Source organism: Delphinapterus leucas, chromosome X, assembly GCF_059928025.1.
Source record: "Delphinapterus leucas isolate spDelLeu-1000000601 "Yukka" chromosome X, BTC_Dleu_Yukka2, whole genome shotgun sequence".
Lineage (NCBI taxonomy): Eukaryota > Metazoa > Chordata > Mammalia > Artiodactyla > Monodontidae > Delphinapterus > Delphinapterus leucas.
Window position 1 is genome coordinate 104,637,474 of NC_143150.1, and position 27,545 is coordinate 104,665,018.

The window sequence follows — 27,545 nt, forward strand, 5'->3', positions numbered from 1 at the left end:
CAAAGAAAATGCTAAACCACGACAAAAGCCTGAAGAAATATTTGCTATATATAAATTTGTGTAAATTATGTACTAAAGTACAAAATAGGACTAAAATACTGGACGTCAGTGACACATAGTATAGAAGGAAATTGGTTGGACTTCCTCACCTCATTTACCTCCTTTCTGGATGTTCCTTCTCAGACTCCATTGGTGGTGTCTCCTTCTCTCCTGTAATGTGGACATGCCTCAGCACTCAGTCCTTGGACGTTTTCCACTTTCTATCTATACTCCCTGCCTTGCTTTTTTCATCCAGTCTCGTGACTTTAATACCAGGTTATAAGTTCATGACCACAACATTTTTATAAACAGACCACTCTTCTCCCCTGAACAATAGTGGCAACACTGCCCTTTCAAAATGTGGGGTACCCTTGCTTTCCTTTACCTATTCTCAACACAATAAACAGAGACATCATTTGAAAATATAAATCAGGTGTGCTTTATGTGATGAAAATGCTCTGATGGATTCCAATCTATTTTAGAGTAAAATCCAAAATCCTTCCATGAGTTTTAAAGGATATATGACTTTGGCCCCTATTAGCTCTCTGGAGTTATCTCTTAGTAGTTTACCTCTTATCCCCTCTGCTCTACCTACATTGACCTCTTCACTCTTCCTTGAACATATCGGGCAGATCCCCTTTGCACTGTATGTCCTAAGCCTAAAACTCTGTACCCCCAGATGTCTGTATGACCCCTTCACTCTGCCTTCAAGTCTTTATTCGAAAGTGTTCTTCTTGGTGACACACTTCATCGACCCCTTCCCCATTTATTATTCTCCATAAAATGCATTACCAGGAATGTTATAAATATTTTCACTCTTTATCTTATTATCTATCTCCCTCCCTATGATGAAAGCTCCAAAAATGCAGGGATTTTCATCTTTTTTTCTTTTCTTTTCTTTTTGTTTTTTTTGCTGCTGTGTCCTCAGAACCAGAAGAAGTGACTAGCAAGTAGTAGGTGCATAGTATATATTTGTTGAATGAATGAATCGATCAATCAATCAATGATGAATAAAATCATTGTAAGATCCTCTTAATGCTCAGGAGACCACGCAAAATTCATTGTGCATGCTGATAATTTTAGAGTAACTATTAACCTGATAAAGAGTATAAAATTTTTGAAGTAGAGAGAGAGAAAAGTAAACATATAAACTATCAAAATAAAATAATCCAAACAGGAAACTGAGGCTTAAGAACACTAGTTGAATTGGCCAAGGAGAGTAAGCCACTACATTAACACAGGACTTTGATTTTTCTGCATCTCTCCAGACCAAAGCCATTACTGTGTATGAAATAAGATGTCAATTGCAAGTTAATATTCTTGTAAGTTTAAACAAATTCACCATTTTATAAATAAGAGTTATACAATGTAGTGCCTCAGAAATATTACCTCAAATGATAGACTCTAAATAGCACAATAAATTAAAAATATTAATATAAATGTGTTAAACTAGACTCATGGCTTATATTAACATGCACAGTTATTGTATAGTTAGGTTATGTCTATGTTAGGTACATAATTTTATATGTTATTTATCTTCTGAATTAAAGTTACAGTAAAGAACTATAGTCACAATTCAATTTGATGTCCAATATATAAACTTTAAAATAACATTACCTTTCTTATAGTAATATACTGTATCAAATTTTTCTATTGGAAATTTAGCACAATCTTCTAGAGATATTATTGATGGTAAATATATTAATAATGATAGATTTTCCATAAATGTTAGATACAAACACAAAATTGAGTCTGATGCATTATTGGAAGGTGCAGTTTTATTATGTAATTTTATTAGTAAAATTAGAATAAATATCCCTCATTTTTGGTATCAGACAAAGTAACTTATTTCACTAAAATTAATATTCTCTTTCTTGGAATGATACTATTTGAAACATGATTTTATTTGATAGAACTATTTTGGAACAATCTGTTACAATTGTGAATACAAGCATTAAGCAAAGCTTATCTTTTCTTAGTCTAATGGAAATTATTATGAATATCAGTTATTTTGTTGTGTGATAACAGATTTTCTGAGGCTAGTTGAGGCATACAAGTCTAGATTTTTACAACAAAGTATCTCTAATCCTTACAACAACCAAACAGACTAAAATTTGTCAAGCAACTTCCCTGAGTTCCCATAAAATTAAGAACAAGGATTCCAACATCAAGGTATAGTTATAATTATGAAATTAACAAACATCTGTTGATGTTGTCTTTTTTAGGCGAGGTATTATTTTATTATATTGGTTTCTTTTTATAATTTGTTTTTAATGAGAACCCCCTAATAATGACAAGGGTTCAGGAAAATTAGAATTCCATACACTTAATGGGAGTCAATAAAGAAACAAGTTTTATTTTGGATACATTGAATTGGTATTTCTTTCATTCAATAAACATTTATCTAGTGCCTCTCATGTGCCAGACAACACAAAACGTGAAAGAACATTGGTGAATCCATAGCAATCATACAAAAGACGTGATATTTGATAAATATAACTCATACAATGAAAAGAAAAAAAAGTACAAGAATTTATACACAGCAATTTGACCTCCGTTTGTAACATAACAATAAAAAGTGTAATTTTCTCCAATCTAAATTTGCTTTCAAAATATGGAACACCAGCTGGAAGGGAGCTCAGATGGCTTCTGCAGTGGGGTTGGTAATATCCTTCTGAGCATGCCCACAACAACTGGTTGAAATAATTGAATCACTTGCACCATCTGTGAATCATTCTGATTCTTCAGTGATTACTTAAGAGTCTCATTGTATGGAACATATTCTTAGAAAACATGAATAAAATTAATTCAAGTGTATAGCTTTCCTAACTTTGATTTTCATGAAATTAAAAAAAGGGTTACAATGTTTTCAAGTTTGCTAAGTTCTCAGATATTTCTTCTGCCCTTTTTTATGAGCCAATGGCTTTTGAAACCTTAAAGTGTGTTTGAAATTTAGTTTTATTCTTACTGATACAAATGCATTTATTCACAGGGACTTCATTTACAACATAATTTTGCTTAAAAATTCTGTAATTTCTATCCTTTTATTTCTTTAATCTCTGAGTGTAATACTCAATAAGTAATAGCTATCTACTAGAGAACTAAATGAAAGTCCAAGCTGATTGCATTCTCAAATTTAACACCATATGCTATAATCATGAGCAATTTTTTTAACATTTTATTTTATATTGGAGTATAGTTGATTAACAATGTTGTGTTAATTTCAGGTGTACAGCAAAGTGATTTAGTTATGCATATACATGTATCTATTCTTTTTCAAATTCTTTTCCCACTTAGGTTGTTACATAATATTGAGCAGAGTTCCCTGTGCTATACAGTAGGTCCTTGTTGGTTATCCATTTAAAATATAGCATTTTAAATATAGCAGTACATGTCATGGTGACTAATCCATGGATAAAAGGTGCATGGCTAAAATGAAAAACAAGAGTCCATATCTGTGCAAATTTAAGATGTTTAGATTAATTCATAACTTAGAGGCATTATTAGCTGGATAGCTGGATAGCGATACATGGGCACTTTTGCCAAGACAAATCAACTGAGAAGTTTTCCAGAAGATCTAAGCAAATAGTTTTCCATAATAGATACTACATTTTTATCTAATAGAATGTCTGGGTGGCAAAATATAAATAAATGAATTATTTAAGAAATACAGTAATCTGTAATGTTTACAACTCCCTTTATGATCTATACAAAATTCAATTTCTGCACTGCGATTAGTATCTACACTATCACAAATATACATGAAACATATGAATATGATTCACACTGTATTTTAGTTGCTAGCCACATATATAGATACACTTCACTGTTTTCTGTGGGGAAAATTATTTTGAGAGATCTCTCCCCTTTCATATATTGACTTCCCCAGTGGACAACAGCCTAGTTAATGCACTGCCACAAAGACCTCCTCTTCTTCAGACTTGTCAAAATGCTTTCCACTTCAGGGTCTTTGCAATCGTACTTCCCTTTTCTTGTGACTTTCTTTTTTTAATTTTTGAATTTTATTTTATTTATTTTTTATACAGCAGGTTCTTATTAGTCATCAGTTTTATACACATCAGTGTAAACATGTCAATCCCAATCGCCCAATTCATCCCACCACCCCCACCCCCACCCCCACCGCTTTCCCCCCTTGGTGTCCATATGTTTGTTCTCTACAACTGTGTCTCAATTTCTGCCCAGCAACCTGGTTCATCTGTACCATTTCTCTAGGTTCCACATATATGCATTAATATACGATATTTGTTTTTCTCTTTCTGACTTACTTCACTCCGTATGACAGTCTCTAGATCCATCCACGTCTCAACAAATGACCAAATTTCGTTCTTTTTTTATGGCTGAGTAATATTTCATTGCATATATGTACCACATCTTCTTTATCCAGTCATCTGTCGATGGGCATTTAGGTTGCTTCCATGACCTGGCTATTGTAAATAGTGCTGAAGTGAACATTGGGGTGCATGTGTCTTTTTGAATTATGGTTTTCTCTGGGTGTATGCCCAGTGGTGGGATTGCTGGATCATATGGTAATTCTATTTTTAGTTTTATAAGGAACCTCTGTACTGTTGTCCGTAGTGGCTGTATCAATTTACATTCCCACCAACAGGGCAAGAGGATTCCCTTTTCTCCGCACCCTCTCCAGCATTTGTTGTTTGTAGATTTTCCAATGATGCCCATTCTAACTGGTGTGAGGTGATACCTCATTGTAGTTTTCATTTGCATTTCTCTAATAATTAGTGGTGCTGAGCAGCTTTTCATGTGCTTGTTGGCCATCTGTATGTCTTCTTTGGAGAAATGTCTATTTAGGTCTTCTGCCCATTTATGGATTGGGTTGTTTGTTTTTTTAATACTAACCTGCATGAGCTGTTTATATATTTGGGAGTTTAATCCTTTGTATGTTGATTCATTTGCAAATATTTTCTCTCATTCTGAGGGTTGTCTTTTGGTCTTGTTTATGGTTTCCTTTGCTGTGCAAAAGCTTTTAAGTTTCATTAGGTCCCATTTGTTTATTTTTGTTTTTATTTCCATTACTGTAGGAGGTGGATCAAAAATGATGTTGCTGTGATTTATGTCAAAGAGTTTTCTTCCTGTTTTCCTCTAAGAGTTTTATAGTGTCTGGTTTTACATTTAGGTCTCAAATCCATTTTGAGTTTATTTTTGGGTATGGTGTTAGGGAGTGTTCTAATTTCATTCTTTTGCATGCAGCTTTCCAGTTTTCCCAGCACCACTTATTGAAGAGACTTTCTTTTCTCCATTCTTATATCCTTGCCTCCTTTGTCATAGATTAGTTGACAATAGGTGTGTGGGTTTATCTCTGGGCTTTCTATCTTGTTCCAATGATCTATGTTTCTTTTTTGTGCCAGTACCATATTGTCTTAATTACTGTAGCTATGTAGTATAGTCTGAAGTCACGGAGTCTGATTCCTCCAGCTCCTTTTTTTTCCCTCAGTACTGCTTTGGCTATCTGGGGTCTTTTGTGTCTCCATACAAATTTTAAGAATTTTTGTTCTAGTTCTGTAAAAAATGCCATTGGTAATTTGATAAGGATTGCATTGAATCTGTAGATTGCTTTGGGTAGTATAGTCATTTTCACAATATTGATTCTTCCAATCCAAGAACATGGTATATCTCTCCATTTGCTGATATCATCTTTAATTTCTTTCATCAGTGTCTTATAGTTTTCTGCATGCAGGTCTTTTGTCTCCCTAGGTAGGTTTATTCCTAGATATTCTGTTCTTTTTGTTGCAGTGGTAAATGGGAGTGTTTCCTTAATTTCTCTTTCAGATTTTTCATCATTAGTGTATAGAAATGCAAGAGATTTCTGTGCATTAATTTTGTATCCTGCAACTTTACCAAATTCATTGATTAACTCTAGTAGTTTTCTGGTGGCATCTTTAGGATTCTCTGTGTATAGTATCATGTCATCAGCAAGCAGTGACAGTTTTACTTCTTCTTTTCCAATTTGTATTTCTTTTAGTTCTTTTTCTTCTCTGATTGCCGTGGCTAGAACTTCCAAAACTATGTTGAATTAAGAGTGGTGAGAGTGGCCATCCTTGTCTTGTTCCTGATCTTAGACGAAATGCTTTCAGTTCTTCACCATTGAGAATGATGTTTGCTGTGAGTTTGTCATATATGGCCTTTATTATGTTGAGGTAGGTTCCCTCTATACCCACTTTCTGGAGAGTTTTTATCATAGATGGGTGTTGAATTTTGTCAAAAGCTTTTTCTGCATCTATTGAGATGATCACATGTTTTTTATTCTTCAGTTTGTTAATATGGTGTATCACATTGATTGATTTGCATATACTGAAGAATCCTTGCATCCTTGGGATAAATCCCACTTGATCATGGTGTATGATACTTTTAATGTGCTGTTGGATTCTGTTTGCTAGTATTTTGTTGAGGATTTTTGCATCTATATTCATCAGTGATATTGGTCTGTAATTTTCTTTTTTTGTAGTACCTTTGTCTGGTTTTCGGATCAGGGTGATGGTGGCCTCATAGAATGAGTTTGGGAGTGTTCCTTCCTCTGCAATTTTTTGGACGAGTTTGAGAAGGATGGGTGTTAGCTCTTCTCTAAATGTTTGATAGAATTCACCTGTGAAGCCATCTAGTCCTGGACTTTCGTTTGTTGGAAGATTTTAATTTTATTTATTTATTTATTTTTGGCTGTGTTGGATCTTCGTTTCTGTGCATGGGCTTTCTCTCGTTGCGGTGAGCGGGGGCCACTCTTCATCACGGTACGTGGGCCTCTCACTGTCGCGGCCTCTCTTGTTGGGGAGCACAAGCTCCAGACATGCAGGCTCAGTAGTTGTGGCTCACGGGCCTAGTTGCTCCGCGGCATGTGGGATCTTCCCAGACCAGGGCTCGAACCTGTGTCCCCTGCATTGGCAGGCAGATTCTCAAACACAGCGCCACCAGGGAAACCCCATCTCGGAAGATTTTAAATCACTGTTTTAGTTTCATTACTTGTGATTGGTCAGTTCATATTTTCTGTTTCTTCCTGGTTCAGTCTTGAAGGTTATACCTTTCTAAGGATGTGTCCATTTCTTCCAGGTTGTCCATTTTATTGGCATAGAGTTGCTTGTAGTAGTCTATTTGGATGCTTCGTATTTCTGCGGTGTCTGTTGTAACTTCTTTTTCATTTCTAATTCTATTGATTTGAGTCCTCTCCCTCTTTTTCTTGATGAGTCTGGCTAATGGTTTATCAATTTTGTTTATCTTCTCAAAGAACCAGCTTTTAGTTTTATTGATCTTTGCTGTTGTTTTCTTTGTTTCTATTTCATTTATTTCTGCTCTGATCTTTATGATTTCTTTCCTTCTACTAACTTTGGGTTTTGTTTGTTCTTCTTTCTCTAGTTCCTTTAGGTGTAAGGTTAGTTGTTTATTTGAGATTGTTTTTGTTTCTTGAGGTAGCCTCGTATAGCTATAAACTTCCCTCTTAGAACTGCTTTTGCTGCATCCCATAGGTTTTGGATCATCGTGTTTTCATTGTCATTTGTCTCTAGGTATTTTTTGATTTCCTCTTTGATTTCTTCAGTGACCTCTTGGTTATTTAGTAACATATTGTTACTTAATTAATTGTTTAGCCTCCATGTGTTTGTGTTCTGTACATTTTTTTTCCCTGTAATTAATTTCTAATCTCATAGCGTTGTGGTCAGAAAAGATGTTTGATATGATTTCAGTTTTCTTAAATTTACTGAGGCTTGATTTGTGACCCAAGATGTGATCTATCCTGGAAATGTTCCCTGCACACTTGAGAAGAAAGTGTAATCTGCTGGTTTTGGATGTAATGTCCTATAAATATCAATTAAATCTGTCTGGTGTATTGTGTCATTTAAAGCTTCTGTTTCCTTATTTATTTTCATTTTGGATGATCTGTCCATTGGTGTAAGTGAGGTGTTAAAGTCCCCCACTATTATTGTGTTACTGTCGATTTCCTCTTTTAGAGCTGTTAGCAGTTGCCTTATGTATTGAGGTGCTCCTGTGTTGGGTGCATATATATTTATAATTGTTATATCTTCTTCTTAGATTAATCCCTGGAGCATTATGTAGTGTCCTTTCTTGTCTCTTGTAACATTCTTTATTTTAAAGTCTATTTTATCTGATATGAGTATTGCTCCTCCAGCTTTCTTTTGATTTCCATTTGCATGGAATATCTTTTTCCATCCCCTCGCTTTCAGGCTGTATGTGTCCCTAGGTCTGAAGTGGGTCTCTTGCAGACAGCATATATATGTGTCTTGTTTTTGTATCCATTCCGCAAGCCTGTGTCTTTTGGCTGGACTGTTTAATGCATTCACGTTTAAAGTAATTATCGATATGTATGTTCCTATGATTGTTTTCGGTTTGTTTTTGTAGGTCCTTTTCTTCTCTTGTGTTTCCCACTTAGAGAAGTTCCTTTAGCATGTGTTGTAGAGCTGGTTTGGTGGTGCTGAATTCTCTTAGCTTTTGCTTGTCTGTAAAGCTTTTGATTTCTTCATCGAATCTGAATGAGATCCTTGCCAGGTAGAGTAATCTTGGTTGTAGGTTCTTCCCTTTCATCACTTTAAGTGTATCATGCCACTCCCTTCTGGCTTGTAGAGTTTCTGCTGAGCAATCAGCTGTTAACCTTATGGGAGTTCCCTTGTATGTTATTTGCCTTTTCTCCCTTGCTGCTTTCAATAGTTTGTCTTTAATTTTTGCCAGCCAATTTGATTACTATGTGTCTTGGTGTGTTTCTCCTTGGGTTTATCCTGTATGGGACTCTCTGTGCTTCCTGGACTTGGGTGGCTATTTCCTTTCCCATGTTAGGGAAGTTTTTGACTATAATCTCTTCAAATATTTCCTCTGGTCCTTTCTCTCTCTCTTCTCCTTCTGGTACCCCTATAATGTGAATGTTGTTGCATTTAATGTTATCCCAGAGGTCTCTTAGGCTGTCTTCATTTATTTTCATTCTTTTTTCTTTATTCTGTTCCACAGCAGTGAATTCCACCATTCTGTCTTCCAGGTCACTTATCCGTTCTTCTGCCTTAGTTATTCTGCTATTGTTTCCTTCTAGTGTAGTTTTCATTTCGGTTATTGTATTGTTCATCTCTGTTTGTTTGTTCTTTAATACTTCTAGGTCTTTTTTTTAACATTTCTTGCATCTTCTCAATCTTTGCCTCCATTCTTTTTCTGAGGTCCTGGATCATCTTCACTATCATTATTCTGAATTCTTTTTCTGGAAGGTTGCCTATCTCTATCCACTTCATTTAGTTGTTTTTCTGGGTTTTTCTCTTGTTCCTTCATCGGGTGCATAGCCCTCTGCCTTTTCATCTTGTCTGTCTTTCTCTGAGTTTCGTTTTTGTTCCACAGGCTGCAGGATTGTAGTTCTCCTTGCTTCTGCTCTCTGCCCTCTGGTCTCTTGTGACTTTCTTTCTGGGTCTTTGCCTGCTTGTCTCCTGTCATGTTTCAAGATGCCGAACAAATGCATCCTTCAGCATCCTGTATGATGTTTTTCATAGCATTGCCTTCATCCCCTCCATCATGCTCTCCAACTTTAGCCAGGTATTTCCTTTATAGCACTTACCACAATTTTAAAATATTTTGTTTGCTTTCTTGTTTATAATCTCTCTTCTACCATTAGAATGTAGGCTCCATGAGGGCAGAGACTTTGTCTTACTAAATACTATTTTCCTAATATATAGATGCTACCACAGAGTAGGTACTCAATAAAAATATGTTTAGTAAATGAATGGATGGATGGATGTATAGCCTCTTCTTATGTAATTCCATATAGTTCAGAGTTGTTGGTTCTGCATTCTTACACCAGTGGTGCCCCAGTGCCAGTCTACGAGTATCTGAAAGTTTTCACTGGTCTGTAGGAAAGGGAAAAAAAATAAGAGCAAATGTGTTGCAGTTTTCATAGAGCTAAATTTGTTCAAAAATTCTTTCTTTCTTCTGAAAGTATAGCTTTGTACAGTTTGTTGTTGGAGGGGGCAGCATTAAAATGCCCTTTCTTTACTCTTTCTTTTTTTCCTTTTTATTATTTCCTTACAATGTCTTTTACTACAAAAATAAAGGTTGGAACATTGTGAGGTTCCCTGACATTTTTGGTAATGTTTTATTGACCCATGAAATACAAAGTTTGGGAACCATCAATTTGGAGAAACTTACTCACATGAAGGAGCACCATTCCTGCCAAGTTTTTTTGTTGGTTGCTTGAAGTTTTGAGAATGAGGAAAGGAAAGCTCTAAAAATCGGTGATTGTCTCCCATTTTATGGCCCTCCAGGCAATGAATATTGGCCCACAAGCATTATCTCCTGGAATGAGATTCTGGAATTTGTTTGGTCATGTGTGAAAAACAAATACAAGAACAAATATGCAAAAAGAGTGGAATTAGGGTATTACAACACCTGCTTAATATATTTTTAAAATATACATTGACATATAATAAATGTACCAATACATTATTTGTTTTCTTATAAATGTTTTTGTCCTCTGGATTTAAATCCTTCTTTTGTTTGTTTCAAAAATATGTAGATCCCATAATAGCACCAGTTGCTATAACACAGAAGTGTTACTTTTCCTGTGCTTCATCAAAATTTAAAACTGAAAGCATGAAGATTCCAAATTGGAAAGATACACTGCTTTTTTTTTTTTTTAACATCTTTATTGGAGTATAATTGCTTTACAATGGTGTGTTAGTTTCTGCTTTATAGCAAAGTGAATCAGTTATACATATACATATGTTCCCATATCTCTTCCCTCTTGCATCCCCCTCCCTCCCACCCTCCCTATCCCACCCCTCTAGGTGGTCACAAACCACTGAGCTGATCTCCCTGTGCTATGCGGCTGCTTCCCACTAGCTATCTGTTTTACGTTTGGTAGTGTATATATGTCCATGTCACTCTCTCACTTTGTCACAGCTTACCCTTCCCCCTCCCCATATCCTCAAGTCCATTCTCTAGTAGGTCTGTGTGTTTATTCCCGTCTTAACCCCTAGGTTCTTCATGACTTTTTTTTTCTTAGATTCCATATATATGTGTTAGTATGCGGTATTTGTTTTTATCTTTCTGACTTACTTCACTCTGTATGACAGACTCTAGGTCCATCCACCTCACTACAAATAACTCAGTTTCATTTCTTTTTATGGCTGAGTAATATTCCATTGTATATATGTGCCACATCTTCTTTATCCACTCATCTGTTGATGGACACTTAGGTTGCTTCCATGTCCTGGCTATTGTAAATAGAGCTGCAATGAACATACTGGTACATGACTCTTTTTGAATTATGGCAATATACACACTTCTCTTATATTTTTCATTTCCAAATAAATAGCCATGACAAATACTTTTGTAATTTGCAGACTGCTTTATATTCATGATTTTAGTTAATTCTTATACTTAAAATAATTGGTTTGGATACAAAAAGTAAGCAAATCAATATTCTTATAAGTTTTGAGGAGTGAAAAATTAGTATAGGTTTTTTTAAATTTGGCAAAACACTTTATTTCTGTTGCAGTTGCTTTTAAACAGGGTTTTAAGAAATAGAAGGTATGTTAAGACTTCATTTAATTATCCTTTTAAAGTATATGATCTAAAACAAATTTAAAACTGTGTGAATATGGTTTCTTAAAAGTTGAAAATGTGCTGGGCAGAGCAGTTCAATTTTATGTTGGAATTCTTGCCATGGGAAAATATAATGATAATTATTTTCTGGAACACTGACAGGGAATAAGCTATTTCAGGCAAAACTATCTTGATGGTAAAGTGGAGCACATTAAGCCCAAGGTATCATTAAACTCACAAAACTCTAAGAAAGAACTGAGCATAGTCTTTGGTAAGAAAAAAATGGTTTTGTTCAGTGGCGATCATCTTTTACAAAGTTAATTATAACTTGGCAAAGTATATTATTTTAGAAAATAACATTAAACGTAATAGTTTCTAGACTCACAGCAGCACCTAATTTATTCAGAGGTCAGATGGACAGCGTTATGAATTACCTGGAACACAGCCAAGAATCAGAAATGGTATAGAACAAAAGGCCTCCAGATTCTCTAAGTTGATTTGATAAAGTTCATAAAGTCCATAGCTTACTTAAATTTCTTTATGAGAGGACTATTCAGGTTCGTTTTTGAAAGTGTTTTTTTTTTAATCTCACTGATTTTAGGGATAATTCTAATAAACTTATTATCTTGTTTTTCTGCCCTGAGTAGAAGCCAGAAAGAAAAGGAAAAGGAGTAAATGACAGAAATATGATATAATAGCTACAGCTTGGAAGTGAGTCAAAAAAGCGCCTGTATAGAAGGATATAGGGACATATGGCCTTGAAAAACTGTTTAGTACAGGGCAACAGAAATGAGAGAGACAGAGAGAGAATGAGAGAGAGATTATTTGTGTTTATTATTGTTTATTTGATTTGATTTATACTTAGCCTGGACAATTTGATTATTTTACCAGTTTATTCCCAAATAAAATTAGGTTAAAATTATTAATATCTCATCAACTAAATGTGAAATTGTTTAACGCATAATGGCATATGGCATATTAGCTTCGTAAATTACAAAATACTGCTGCCAGCTAATTTATATATCTGTATCTATTATCTATGCTGTGTGCATGTGCATATATACATATAACTATATATGTTTCCATATATACGTATAAACTTACATGCATATATTATAAATATTTGCATACATAAATTTTCTTTGTAAAATACATGTTTGCCTTTGAAAAAAATGCCTGCTAAATTCATTAAGATGATAATTTTTATAGGTTACTCTCCATCTTTCGATCAAGTTCCAAAAGTTCTGTTTTGTAACTCCCCACTTTTTATTACAGACATATAAAGTAATTGTGAATATTAAAAAGGGGACTAGAATGTGGGGTAATTGTCAAACTCATGTAATTTGGAATTAGGTCATATAATTTTGTAAATAGTATTATTATTATATCTCAGGGTTATCAGTGCCTTTTCAGATTCAGGGCATTTACATAAAGGTAGTTTCATATGTCAGGCCAAAGAAATAGGAAACTTTTTCACCTTATCAAAAGCAATTTAGAATACATGGGAAGAATTGACATAGTCATTTCAAAATTGCCAAAAAAAAAAAGTCTGCCATAATTCTAATGTTATTAAATATCTGCTTTGTCTATAGTATTTTTCTCATTAGTTATTTTTATTTTAATTAGTCATTTGAAATTGAACTCAAGATCAGTCAAAAAAATCTTACATAAGAGCAGAGTTTTCCCTTTACTGTTAAGGTTCCTCACTCACCTTCAAGAACCTCAAGCACCTAAAAATAGTTCTGTTCATGTGCAGAATCAGCCGCCAGTCATTGCAAGACCCCTTCAGTCAATTAGGTGTGCAGTGAAGGCCGTCAATGTTGTCTTAGGTGATAATGTGAAATTCTTTCAAAATGCATTAATCCTGCTTTCTTAAGCTTTTTATCTTGGTCTATGCTTCTGTACGGTTCAGACAATTGATAGTGTATTCTTTTCTACAGCTTTGATTGAATTGAAAACAGCCTGTGATTGTCAAGCCAATTAGAAGGGGCCATGACTCCTAATAAACAGGTTACATAAAAATTTTATTTACCACTGAAAACTCTATCTTTTTGCTTCTACTATTTAACACTAGTTCAGTTTTATATAGTTATTTTAACTGTAATATCAATACAATATCAGTTTAACAGTTCAATCAATACAAAAGTATATTAAAAAAAATGAGTACTCTTCATTTCTCCCTCCTGCCAATTTCACTCTCTCTGAAATAAGAAATGTTTACAAGTTAGCATTATCTTTCATACTATATGCTTCTTAACCATGATATTATACATAGATAGATAGATAATGCTTTGCCTCTTCTTTAAAATATTGCCTCAGTCTGTGTATGATTTTTAAATATACCAATCTTTCACAGACATTTTTCCAGTCAATACGTACATATCTGATGCATCCTTTTTAATAGCCTTAGGAAATAAACCAAAATATATTCCATCATTTCTCTACATTTCTGGATTATTATATTATAAAAAGAGGTGATCTGTAAAATCTCTATTTTTTATCCTTTTAAAGTTTCTATGGATATATGATCTTTTTTTTGACGTCCCTGTAATATAAAAGAAGGACATCCTTTTACATTTTGTACAAACATGGATTAAATTTAGTTTATTGTTTAAAAAAACCTCTATTCTTATTTTTCTTTGTTTGCTTGTTTTGGTTTGATTTTGGGGTTTTCTGATCCAAAAATTCTGGAAGAGCTGTATGGAAGCTACTGTTTATAGCTGTGATTTTATCATATTCTCCTTTTATTTCTAGTAATTTTTACCCTATGTAAAATGCAGACAAATGTTTGGGGCATAGCAATTAATGACTTATTTTTTTGTAAAAAAATGTGACTTATTACAATGGTTATCTGGACCCATTTGCCCTGGAATTATGTTTCATTTGATATTACTATTTTGACTCTAACTTTTTACAAATTATTTTCATGATGTAAAATCACCTATCATTACATTATATGCCATTGTGTCCTTGTTTTTTAATGACTCTCCTGAGCAGCTTATAGATGGATTGTGTATTTTAAACCAATCTGACAGTATTTCATCTTTTAGTGGGGGAATGTACCCAACTTCGTTATTGTTATGATAACTCTTATAGCTGTATAGTTGTATAAATTCCTTCTATCATATTTTATGGTTGTTATTTGCTCGTGTCCTTTGTTCATAATTTTGTAATTCACCATCCTTATTGAATACTACTGCATCCCTCCTCATACTGCTGATATTTTTGAAGTTGCACTCTGCATGTCTATTTTACTAGCACTTAGTTTCCTATTTTTAATAATTTTAACCCTATATCTCTGTAATTTTACACCAAAATTAAATGAGAACATTGCTCTCCCCACCAACATGATTTGTTCAGCAACTCCTCATTCTTTTCAAGCCAAGATAAAGTCCTTTAAAAACTAATAATATATAATTTTTGTCCCTAACTACTGTTGTTTCTCCTCATAGTATCTAGTTCAAGAAGTCATATTATCACTCAGATTACACTTAAACTACCACTGTTGTATTAAATTTAACAGAAAAGCCTCACAGAGTTTATTGTTCATCACTTTCTTTGTATTCTTTATTTCCTTCTGTTTAGAAATCTTTATTATACTTTATTTTTCATTTTGTTGGAATACTTGAGAAATTTTCTCATAAAAAATTACATAAGAATGTTTACCCTTTTAATGTTTAAATTTTCAAAATGGTCTTTCTTTTGCTATCATAATGATGGATTCTTTGAATAATAATAGCGCTCTTGAATCTCTCTCTTCTTCTGTTAATAGCCTATATAGGTTGTGGACCACTGTCTTCTAGTGTCCATTGTCTTTTAAATTTCACTGTCTTCGAGCTTCCATTGTTCCAGTGAGAAGTATGATGTTGGTCCAAATTTATATATATATATATATATATATATATATATATATATGTATATATATATATATATATACGTATATATATATAAATATATGGTGGTCCAAGTTTATATATATATATACACAAAGAGAAATATATATTTGCCTTTGAAAAAAATCCAGAAATATATATTTCTCTTTGTCTCAAACTCTGTAAGGTACCCCCACCCCATTCCTCAGAATTCAAAATTTTCACTAGGATATTTTTCAATATGTTTCTAAATATGTGTCTTTATTCTTTAGCTCTTCTTGGTACCTGGGTAACATTTTTAACTCTTGCAAATCAATAATATTTTTAGCTTAGGAGAGTTTTGTTTTAAAATTATTTTAATTATTCTCTTCCATCTCTTGTCTTTTCTCATTCTGATATTTATATTCTTTACATATTAGATGTCCTGATTCTATCCTCCAGGTCTCTTATCTTTTTAGTTATGATTTCAGTGTCTTTCTATTCTTCTCTGTGTTGTGGGATACTTCCTCTGGTTGATCATTTAGAACCCACATTTTTTTTTTTTTTTTAGCAATTACCATTGTCTTTTCCCAAATCATCTATTGAATTTTCTAAAACCAGGCATCAGGCTTTCTGTATTTTAATGTTATCTTTTTCATGCTTCTCACTTTGTTTTTTATTAAATCTCTCTTCTGTTTCTTCTAGTATATTTCTTGCATGGACTCAGCTTTGTTTCCTTTCTTCAATCCCTTGTGTCTCCTGAAATGGCCTATGTTCTTTTTCTTGTGCTTAAATTAAAGGGTGTGAAAGCTCTTAGCATAAATGTAAGTCAGGTTTGAGGGTTATACTATGTAGTGATGATTGAGAAGTAACAAAGATAATGGCATTTTTTTTTCTGTTGAAGAATGGCTTAACAAGCCAGAACCTCCCAGAATAAATATGTGTGGCAAAGCATCTTGATCTCAAGAATAAGAAGTGGGGGTTAAAGCTGTCCTCAGCCATTTAGTACAGCCACTGTCCAGTAGTGCCTATATGAAGCAAAACAGCGGCTTCTTACTCCTTCCCGGGCCCAATAGATCCTCTTAAATCAATTGTCTCCTACAAATTACCCCATATACACATCTGGAAATCACCAGATCCATAGTTTTCATCCCAGACTGTGCCAGAGATCATCTATCTTTCAAAGACTACCAGTTCATGATCTTTTTCCACCTACACCTCTTTTTCTGTTATTTGAGTCCTTGATGCACATATTCTTCTAGATTCTAGTAGTCACTGTTATTTTGAAGGTTGCATCTACTTAACAGTGAGGGAGACAGAAAACATGTGTGTATGAGGTGATTTTCCTATCTCAACATTTCCATTTTGTTTGTATGTACACACACATGCATACATTTACACACATGCATGAAATAATAGCTTTCAACAGATTAATCATGCATGTATAATTCCTATACTTTGTAATAGGTGCTTTCATAAAGTAACTTCATCAGAGTTGATGAGGTTACGTAAAGATTGAGGCTATTGTATATGAAAACAAAATGTTAGCAGTTCAGTAAAATCAATCTGCTGTAGTATAATGACAAATTGACTGAGTTTTAAGCGTTTGACATCTTAAGTTGGATTTACTAGCCAGTCTAGATCACCTTCTTGAGGAAAACTATCAATCTATTGATAGAAAAACTACAACAAATATTCTCTGATAAATGTAATGCTAGTGTTAAACTTTTTCATAAATATTTTAGCTTTTGCATTATTGACTTTTTCGATTATAAAAAATGAATACCATGTTATATTTTTAACCTTATTAGCAACTAAAATTTTATTTGTATTTCCTTTTAAATAATTTAGATTTACATTTGAATAGTCACATGTGGGCAAGGACTACCATATTGAACAGTACAGTTATAGGCTTTTTCACTATCACATTTCTAATAAAGAAAAAGCCTCATTCAGAAACAGGATTATGGCACATGCACATTCAGATATAATTACTTAGTTGCCACATTAAATAATATAGACATAAATGCCGGCCTGATTTTCTGAGATGCTTGAGGAGTGTAGCATAGAAATTAATACTATTGGAAGTCTGTTCTGCAAAGTCTACTCAAAGTGGAAGATCCACAGGACAATAGAAATTAAGTGATATAATGAGGTGACATATATTTGCAGAAGTTAAAGTAATTCCATACTTATTTTTTCTTGTGTTAATTTTGTTTTCACATCAAATTCATTATATGTGTGTTCATTTTCACATGTGCACATATGAAAAAATTCCTATGCCGGGTATTCCCAAGCTGGTATCAGGATAGCTTGCTATTAAACGAATATATACTGGATATATAAATTAAAAGTTTTATGTGGACACTTTGGGAAGAGTTAGAAAGGATAAAAAAATTTCTTCGACTGCAAGCCTTCTCAGACACTTCAATTTGCTAATAAGCATTGTGGGCCTCTGTAAAGAGGCTAAAATTAATATCTGCTAAAATTATCCGTATAACAGTACTTCAAATAATGGCTTTTTTTTGTTCACATATAATGAGTTACATTAAAATCTGAGAGACAGTTGAAGAGCCAGACACATGTGTGTAACAGCATTTAGCTTGTGTGCATTAAGTTGGAAAAAATGTTGTATAGTTAAATCAGAAATGCCTTTTAAATCTGTACCAATGAAGATTACATTATGAAATGAAGAAAATATTCCTGTTTGAATTCTGGGAATTCTAAAATGGAAATTATGTTATAGCTGTAGATCCCAGGAGTTCTAGCCAAATATTTATTTTAAAAAATTATCCTTTTAAGTTGATAGTTTCTTCATTTATTCAACAATTTTTTTGAATACCTATTATAGGCTAGGTACTATGCATGAATCTTTGCTGCATTTATTTTACATTGTAAGGTACCTAGGGTATATAACCTTATCTGTTTAATTGTCATGTTATTTTACTGGTAACTTCTTATGGGGTAGGCCATATATGTTGGTGCTGATGTGTTGGTGCTTTCCTTGGTGGGAATCAAAGGCTTTTCCTTTCGTTTCTCTCACAGGCCATACTTAGTGACTAGAATTCTACCAAGTTACTACTTTATGTTAATGTATTGAAAATCCATATTAAAATGCAAATGTTATCCTGTGAAGGATAATGCTTTAAACCACTATAAGCCATTAACACATTATCAAGATTCAGTTTATCAGTTTAATTAGATGGTAATTTAGCTTGGCCCTGAGGAATTAAGTAAATTGGATGATGTGGAAGGGAAGAATCAACATAAGGCAGATCATTGAACAGGTGCATCCATACCCTTTATACAGAACACTACACATACCTGGCCTCCTGGAAGTAGGTTGTTCTTAAAGACTAATACATCCAGCTCCACCTGATTATCTCTTCCCTGCCAGCTTGCCTGGTACCAAAAATTCATTCTAATTTTAGAAAATAAATAATATAAAGGATGACTTTCTGCAATATTTTATACTGATTATTTTATGTATTTATTGTGTTTTATTCTTTTTGAACCAAAGGGGTAAATTATAAGCTTAATACAGTTTGTTGATGAACTACTTCATGATCATTCTAGGATTGATCCTCCCCTTTTTTTTGTTACATAACTTCACATAGGCAGTTTTCTAGATGATGCAGTGAAGAGGGATGGAAATTCCTGAGAGAAGATGCTCTCTTGTCACTGTTTTCTTCATCTAAGATCATAACCGATTCATGTGATCTCATTAGGCTGATTATTTAAGGTCATTCTGCACAGTGACTTAATTAAAAGCACGCAAAGCCAAGTACTGTCAGAACGCTAGTATTGCCATGCCATTTATGTGTATCCAAAACTGTGAACAGGAAAGACTAAACCCCTACCTATCTCAGCTGTGTCATATTCTTGTTTATCGTATGTCATATAATTTGAGTCTTTTTTCTGTCTATGGATTAATGCAGTATTCTTTTTGCCAAATTTGATTATTTGATTTGCCTTTTTAGGTTATAATTTCTATAAATGATCAAAGAGGAATAAATACAAATAGCTTAACTGTCCATCTTATTAGAAGGAAACTTAATTTTTTTTCTCTGAAGACTTTTGAGACTAGGAGAGAAAACTACCTGTCTTAGATAACTTAAGTCTTTCCCATTACCATATTATTTATGACCCATCGGAACCCATATAAAAGCCTGTAATCCTATTTGGGATTTATATACCATTGTATTATTATTTTAAATAATTTGTAATAATTAAGAATGCCATTTTGGAGAAAGATAAGATATAAATTAGCAGATTTTCATATGATAGCTCACTTTAAATTATTGATAAATAATCTTGTATTATTTTGAAGATTTCACATATCTTTGTCTTTATTAACACTAATAAAATAAAAAAAATTGTTCCATCACTGCATTACTTTTTTTGTCCAGGTATTTGGCTAATTTTTGTTAGTTAGACTTTGAATGTGTTGACCTATTTTCTATATACGACATTTATGTTAGATACATCGGTATTTTAAAAAAGAATATCTCATAATGATATGGCATATAGTGCATTTTTCTTCTTGAGTATTTTGACCTCATAACTCATAAATGAGGCAGTAACCACAACTCATTTGAAACTTTTATAGTGAGGAGAGAGAAGTCCTTTAAATCATGGAGGAAAACATTTTGTTTTAAAAACTTAGATATAATGCCTCATTTGTTTCAAAACAGGATTGCTTTTATTTCATGCAGTTATGTGGCTCTTCAAGAATCAAATTTTAAGTAATAAAAAGAAAGTGATAACTGAAGTTTTAGAGAAACAGAAGTTTATTAAAAACTTTATGAGTGATGCCTATGCCTACTTACAGAGCTCAAAATTTGAAGCCAGTTTTCATCTCAACTTTAGGTATTACAAATCATAGTTTTGTCCCATAATAATCCTTTCTAAATTTCAATTGAGCTTTCAATTTGTTAATAAAAATAGGTACTTTTGGGCTTTCTTCCACATCTCTTGAGTTTCATTCCCAGAAAATGAGGATAGTGTATTCTTTTGGGTATATATCATTAGAAATGAATATGAACAGAGAGGAATAAAATGAAATAGTATGGCTACAGCACTTCCATGCTAATGATGCATGAATATCTCTAATGATATAAGGTGGTAAAGAACATTAACAAAAGCAAGTCAATTTTCAAAAGGTGAGACAGGATTTGTACACATCAGGATTCAGAAGGGTATAATTATTCAAGGCAGAGTTAATGAAATTCAAATGAAAAGGCAAAATCTGAATATGAGTGCATGGATTTTGCATAAAGAAGAGAAAATGAACATGATACTTCCAATTACACTGATTTTTTAATAACTGTCTGAAATTTTTATTAAACCAAACAGAAAGGCATTCAGTAGATATAGTTTATTCATTATAGACCTGCATGACTGTGTCAAAAGGACTGATATATTTTAAGGGGTATATAGTAACCTAGATCTCCAAATACCTGAGTGTCTCAGTTTACTTTTTGACAGCTTATTATAATATATGAAAATTATGATACATTTCTCTGTATTAAAAATTATTGTATCTATTAGAACTTTATAATAAATGAGAATATTCAAAATTTATAAAGCTGAACTTTCTAGAAAATGAGTTGACAGTTTCCCAATGGTATCAAAGACTTATTTTGAAATATTCCATTTCTCATAAAAGTTCACAGGATCATCCCTTAGCTTGCCTTATTCACCTGGTATGCACCACTTCTCCTATCTGTGATGACTAGATACTATGTATCAAGAGAATAGAAGGAATGAAATCCTCCAACTCTAGCCCAAAATTCTAATATTATTTTAAATGTAAAATTAGAAGTACATGTAGATTACCATTCCATTGATCATGAAGAAATAGGTGTCATGTATTTGGTCAAGGTATACACACTAAACGAAACTTTGTTAAAAGGTATAATTGTGTGATATAAGTTAATCTGTGTAATTCTATGAATTTGTAGTATCATAAGTAGATGAGACATCTAAATTAGAATTATTTTGTTTTTATATTATCTAAGAAGTGAGTACAAGAATCCTGGACCTGAATGACCAAAATGAAAGCATAAATGGACCAGCTTATATTTTAACTCATCTTTGTGTAGCTTCAGTCTGGGATCCTAAACACCATTTAATTACATTACTGCAAAAATGAGGATGGTCTCATCTTAGAGGCTGTGCAGTAATAAATGGCTGTGTTAGCATGCTTATCATCAGAACTCCCCAAGAGACCCTGCCACTGAAACCCTCACCTGACCCCACCACCAGGCAGATGGCAGTTCATCAATTCAAAACAAAGTTACTGGAAAACTAATTTCAATTACAAGAGTTTTGCTGCTTATAGTATAGACAGAAGAGAGCAGAGGTCATTTATCTTTCTGAATTTGCACTCCAAATAGTATTTATTCCTTGTTCTTATAAGGAATAGGGAAAGAGGCACTCCTGACCAAGTCCAAACAGACTCTGAGCCCCAGATGCCCATCAGTCCTAACACGTGAATGGCAGATAGGAAAGTGTAGATGCAGGAGGAGAAGCTGGTGCTCCCTTAGATCTTCAGCCTTTCAGGAGCTCTTATTCAAGTGTAAATTTCATCCTCAGTCCTACTTACCTAGTACCTTAATAAGCAGTTTAACTTAGCAAGAATCTAGCATCAAAGAGAGGAGCTGACAGGGAGATCAGCTCCATGCTTTGTGACCACCTAGAGGGGTGGGATAGGGAGGGTGGGAGGGAGAGGCAAGAGGGAGGAGATATGGGTTTATATGTATATGTATAGCTGATTCACTTTGTTATAAAGCAGAAACTAACACACCATTGTAAAGCAATTATACTCCAATAAAGATGTTAAAAAAAAAAAAACAAAGAGACAGCTGATGTCAGGAATTTGGAGGAGAAGGTGCTTAATAGAAAGCTAGCTACCAACCAAAACCACTTTGTCCCTCTTGTACCTCAGTCAAGATTAGGGGAAAAAAGTATAGGAAAGGTTCCTTTTGGTATGAATATCATAGATGTAGACCCCTCACATCCCACCCCATACTTAGTTTTCCAGGAAGCTTAGAATTACATTTTTAAATCCAGTTGTAAAAAGTATTCTTTTCTTAGGGTAAAACTACCCCTCTCATGACCTTACGGCTCTTGGTCTTTCAATCTTATATTCATGGTGCTAATGTTTGTGTATCTCTTATTATAAAATGCTTCTAACACGTTTTGGAAGAGAGGATATATAAATAATAAATAACCTTTTTACTAGACTTATCATCATGCATTTTTGATCCACTTTCCAGCCCTCTGTCAGCTATAATCTGGAATCTATATGAATTCAGTAGAGGTCTTTTCAATATTAGGAAGCTAAAAGAATTGTTCTTTTGTATATCTATACCAGCACACTGTCCATGAAGAATCAGTGATGGTGATGACTGAAGAAATGCCTTTGGAAATTTCTTATGTGCCTTTTACTTACCTGACTGAGATTACTCATGTCTCACAAGCCCTATCAGAAGTGGAACAACTTCTCAATGCTCCTGACCTCTGTGCTAAAGATTTTGAAGATCTCTTCAAACAAGAGGAGTCTCTGAAGGTAAAAGCAAAGCACTTTCATTCAGATTTTACAAGGTCATCATATTGATCATTTGCTGTACCAGAACATTTTACTTAAATGTATACCGTGAAGGCACTCTGACTTAACACATGGAAATCTTAAAATACTTTACAAGATGGTTAGCTTTAGAAATCTAGTGTAGAAAGAGAAACATAAAATTGAATAGGTATTTTATAATATTTAATGTTAAGAGACTTCCTAAAACAAAGGAACACACTAAAATAATAGTTTCTTATACATTCAGGGCAGAAAGGACTCTCCAAAAAACAAGCTTTGCTAGACAAACAGTTTACTCCCAAATGATACATTACTTGTCTTTCTTTTCCCATAAAAGGGGAAATTAAATGAAGTTTTAAATTATATGTTTTGTATACAGTTTTAATTTTCTATTTCCACTTATAATATTCACATTCAATTTCAAATTAGTGTCAGTATCAATACCACAACATATGGTATCTAATTGAATAGAAAGCAATAAAATACTTTATTTAAAATCACCAGGCAAAAGCCTCCAACCAAATCCAGCTTTTATTCAAATCACCAACTATAAGTTTATGAATTCTGATAAGACAAAACATGATGAAGAAGTAGGGTTTGAATTTTAGAGGGAAGTGTCTGAAGATAAATAAATGTAGCATCAAGAAAATGTACATAATAATGTGTGTCTCAAGATAATTTTTGTGATCATACATTTCACACTCAAAATGAAAGATAATAGTATAGCCAGAGCTGGGTATTTGCCGAAGCAAATAGCATAAGATTATAGACCGAAGATAAGTTTGCTCTCAGCAGCACCTATTAGCTAAAGTATTTTATACTCTAAATGAATGTCTTGGGATCTCATTCCATATCACATATTTGCATAACTATACAAATAGATAAAGACATTTGTCTCAGAAATCAGAGTAGCAATATCTCGAGTGACTTGAGTTTAATGTCTTACATCATATCAAATAAGCTACAAAATTATACACTAAAATAGAGGAAGGGATGCATGGATCTCTGGAACTACATCATTTTGGTATGGTGCTATTTCTTATTCTCTTTGAAGTAAAAGTCAAATCACTCATGGGTACAGTGAAGAAAAGAAAATCAATTGATAAAGGAGACATGCCAGCATGCCTGTCATAATTCACATTAACTAATTTCTCATGACAGCACAGTTTGTAAGTTCATCATTGTCATTCAATATGTAAATCACTGCTAATGAGCTAATATTCATTCCTTTCCATGTTCATGGACATATAGGTCAGGAGGGCAGTAACCCTAAACTTATTAAGTTGCCAATTGAATATCTTTGTCTTCATACCTCTTACCCTGGCACACTCAGAATGATGGGCCCCTGGCTGCAATCATAGCTAATAATTTTGTTCTTTCAGATATATTTAATAGTATTAAAGCTGACACCAGTTACAATGGTATTGATTACTGTGGTTTGTAAAAAAAGTATTATCGCAGTTTTAATTTAATTGGTTATTGAGTCCTCATTAGATGGAGTTTGAGGCATAATTCCATCTCACTCCCAGTATATCTCCTGCAGCAAGCAAATGGGCTTCCTACCTCTATGAGCTTTTTGAAGGGGGATAGTTTTGATCTCAGTCTTTTCAATGAATATGTACTTTCTCTTAAAGGCATTCATCATTGTCATTATCTAGTAGTAAAAATAGAAAAGCAGTGCATAAACTGTACAGCTGCTGGTTGAGAAGGTTTGAAATTAATTTGTGGTTGATTTTATCCCTGACAGATTTGCATGAATCAAATTACAGAACTGTAGTAGGTATTGCTGTGGTTTAACATACATACTTTTTAAGTATAATATAACACAAATAATGTGCAATAAGTTAAAATAATTACTTTCTGAACAAAATATAAATAATATAGCACATATGATTTCCATAGATGTATTGAATTCAAAAGCTACCTAATCATTTTGACAAGAACTAACCAGATAAACACCTATTTACATTGTAAATTTGCATTTAATAGCTAATGCATTAGCTAAGGCATACCTAGCGATGAATGAGAAACACACACAAAAGTAATATTTATCCTTATATCAAAGCCAATATTATCAATTAGTTGCTTAATTAGGCCTTAGTTGCTCAGTTAGGGATTGGCATGGATAAAGGTGAATTATTAGGACAAAAATAAGAGCATGGGTTAGAATAAGGATGACAACTTTGCTTTATCTTTTGCAATAAGGAGGATCAATTTGTATATAGGGCTTAGGTACTCGATAACTTGTATTAACTAATTGATCCTCCCCGTAACTCTATGAAATATCTAAAATTATTATCCCCATTTTATAGATGAAGAAACTGAAGAAATATTAAGTAAAATAACTTGACAGAGTTGGCACAGCTCGTATCGATTGAGCAAGGATTTGCACCCAAGCCAAGTAGATTTAATCTCTGAGCTATTAACCCCTATACTGTACCACCTTTCATGCAGTGGTTTCAAGGGTACTATGTTGAGCATAGCAAGGGTGAATTTGGGTAAAACATGGTAGAATACTGAGGACTGGCATGGCCAGTTCATAGGAAAACATGTCCTGAGTTCTAATTCTCACTGAATCTATGCCAGTTCAAAAAGATTCCATAAAAGGAAGCAAGCAACTTTCATGTGCTTGTTGGCATTATCCTTAGTGAAATTAGTCACACAGAAAAAGAAAAATATTGTACGTTATTGCTTATATGTGGAATCTAAAAAACAAAACAAATGAATGTAACAAAACAGAAGCAGACTCACAGATATAGAGAACAAACTAGTGAGTGGTTACCAGTGAGGAGAGGGAAGGGGGGAGGGACAGGATAGGGGTAGGGGATTAAAGGGTACAAACTACTAGATATAAATAAGCTACAAGGATATATTGTACAGTACAGGAAATATAGCCAATATTTTATAATAACTTTAAATGAAATATATTCTATAAAAATATTGAATCACTATGTTATACATCTGAAACTATTATAATATTGTAAATCAACTATACTTCAGCAAGAGAAAAAGGGAGGGAGGGAGGGAGAAAGGGAGAAAGGAGGAAAGGAAATAAAGAAGGAGAAAAGGAAGGCAGGAAGAGGAAAAGAAAGGGAAGAAAAGAAAGAAGTCAGACATGCATCATTTCGGTTGTCTCATCTAAACTGATGATATTAAAGATTCTAAACTGATGATATTAAAGATGCTCTGGTTGAGGTGGATAAAATGTTTTGTGTCTTTAGTAGCCAGGGTGGGTGACAAGAAGTGTAGACAAATGGAGAAAACTCACAGATGTTGACAGGACAGTTGGGCCCAATGTAGAGCTTAGATAAGATCAAGAAGTAAAGGCAGCCTTTGTTCAACCTCAGCAGCACTGGGGAGAGCTTGTTGTAGCTGAAAAAGCCAAAGATCATAAAGCAAAAGTCGTTCAGTCTTCTTTGACTGGTTCAGCTTTTATGCAGGACCTTTGAGACCTAAAAGGAATTATTAGGACAAGGCCATAATGTAAGGAGTGAGGGAGGATTCATTCATTCAAACATCTTTATTAAGCACTTCCTAGATACCAGGCATTGCTCTAAGTGCTTAAAAAGCAGTAAACAAAACCGATGGACTCCGCCCTCATACAGCTTTTCTTAAAGCAGAGGGAGACAGAATATAAGCAAACAAATGGTGGACCGTCATAAAGACTACCATTCATTCTGAGCGAGATAGGAGCCGTTGTAGGTTTTTGAGAAGATGACTGATGTGATCGGATTTATACTTTAAAAAGATCACACTGGCTGCCCCACTGAGAGTAGAACTGTAGGGGATCAAGGGTAAAAACAAGGAGGACAGTTGAAGAACGGATGCCAGTGGCTTGGGCTAGGGTGGTAAGGAGAGATTTTCAGATTTTGGAAATGTTTTCAGAGAGAAGATAGAAGATTTATTTCTGTGTTCACCAGAAACTTGAGCATGGGTGTATAAAAGCCCATTCTCAGCAGATTTGGGGCTCAGGAGAATTTAGGTGTCCTGTGAACTTGGTAGAAAGATCAGTTGAGAAATGTAAGATTTCTTTCTTCTCATTGATAACTTTGCCTGCGGTACTCCACTCTTGCTGTGAAGCACGGGCAAAAGTGCTGGCGACGGAGATCTTATCACTCTGGTCAAAATCTTTCTCCTTTGGAATCTATTTCATCACATTTAAGCACAAATTTAATAATGTCAGTCACTTGAATGAAGACAAAACTAATGCCATGAGCAAGCTGACTGGTTTTCTATTCTGGTATTAGGAAAGTTAGATAATAGAAGGAGGTACTGTATATACAAATCTGAACAAAATATCTGAAGGTAAATAAAATAATTAATGTTTCTGTGTACATTGTAATACAGGGCCATGCTAGATAAAGGGTTACATTTTTCACCAGTTTAATACTATTCCAACAAAAGAATATTGTAATTATTCTAAATTAAATAATCATGGAGCATATAAAGTATCAAGGCAAAATTTGTTTACAAATGCTTTTTGAATTCTACTTAAACTTTATAATCGAATA

General features: G+C 33.7%; 1 protein-coding gene across 1 annotated transcript in view; it reads left to right on the forward strand.

Annotated features, from left to right (window-relative positions):
• The window catches only part of LOC149744373 (dystrophin-like), a 78,159-nt gene that overhangs the window by 33,378 nt on the left and 17,236 nt on the right, over positions 1 to 27,545 (forward strand). The window contains exon 8 of the mRNA XM_089904642.1: positions 22,822 to 23,016. Within this exon, the coding sequence (XP_089760768.1) occupies positions 22,822 to 23,016 (195 nt within the window). The remainder of the gene's footprint in view (positions 1 to 22,821; positions 23,017 to 27,545) is intronic.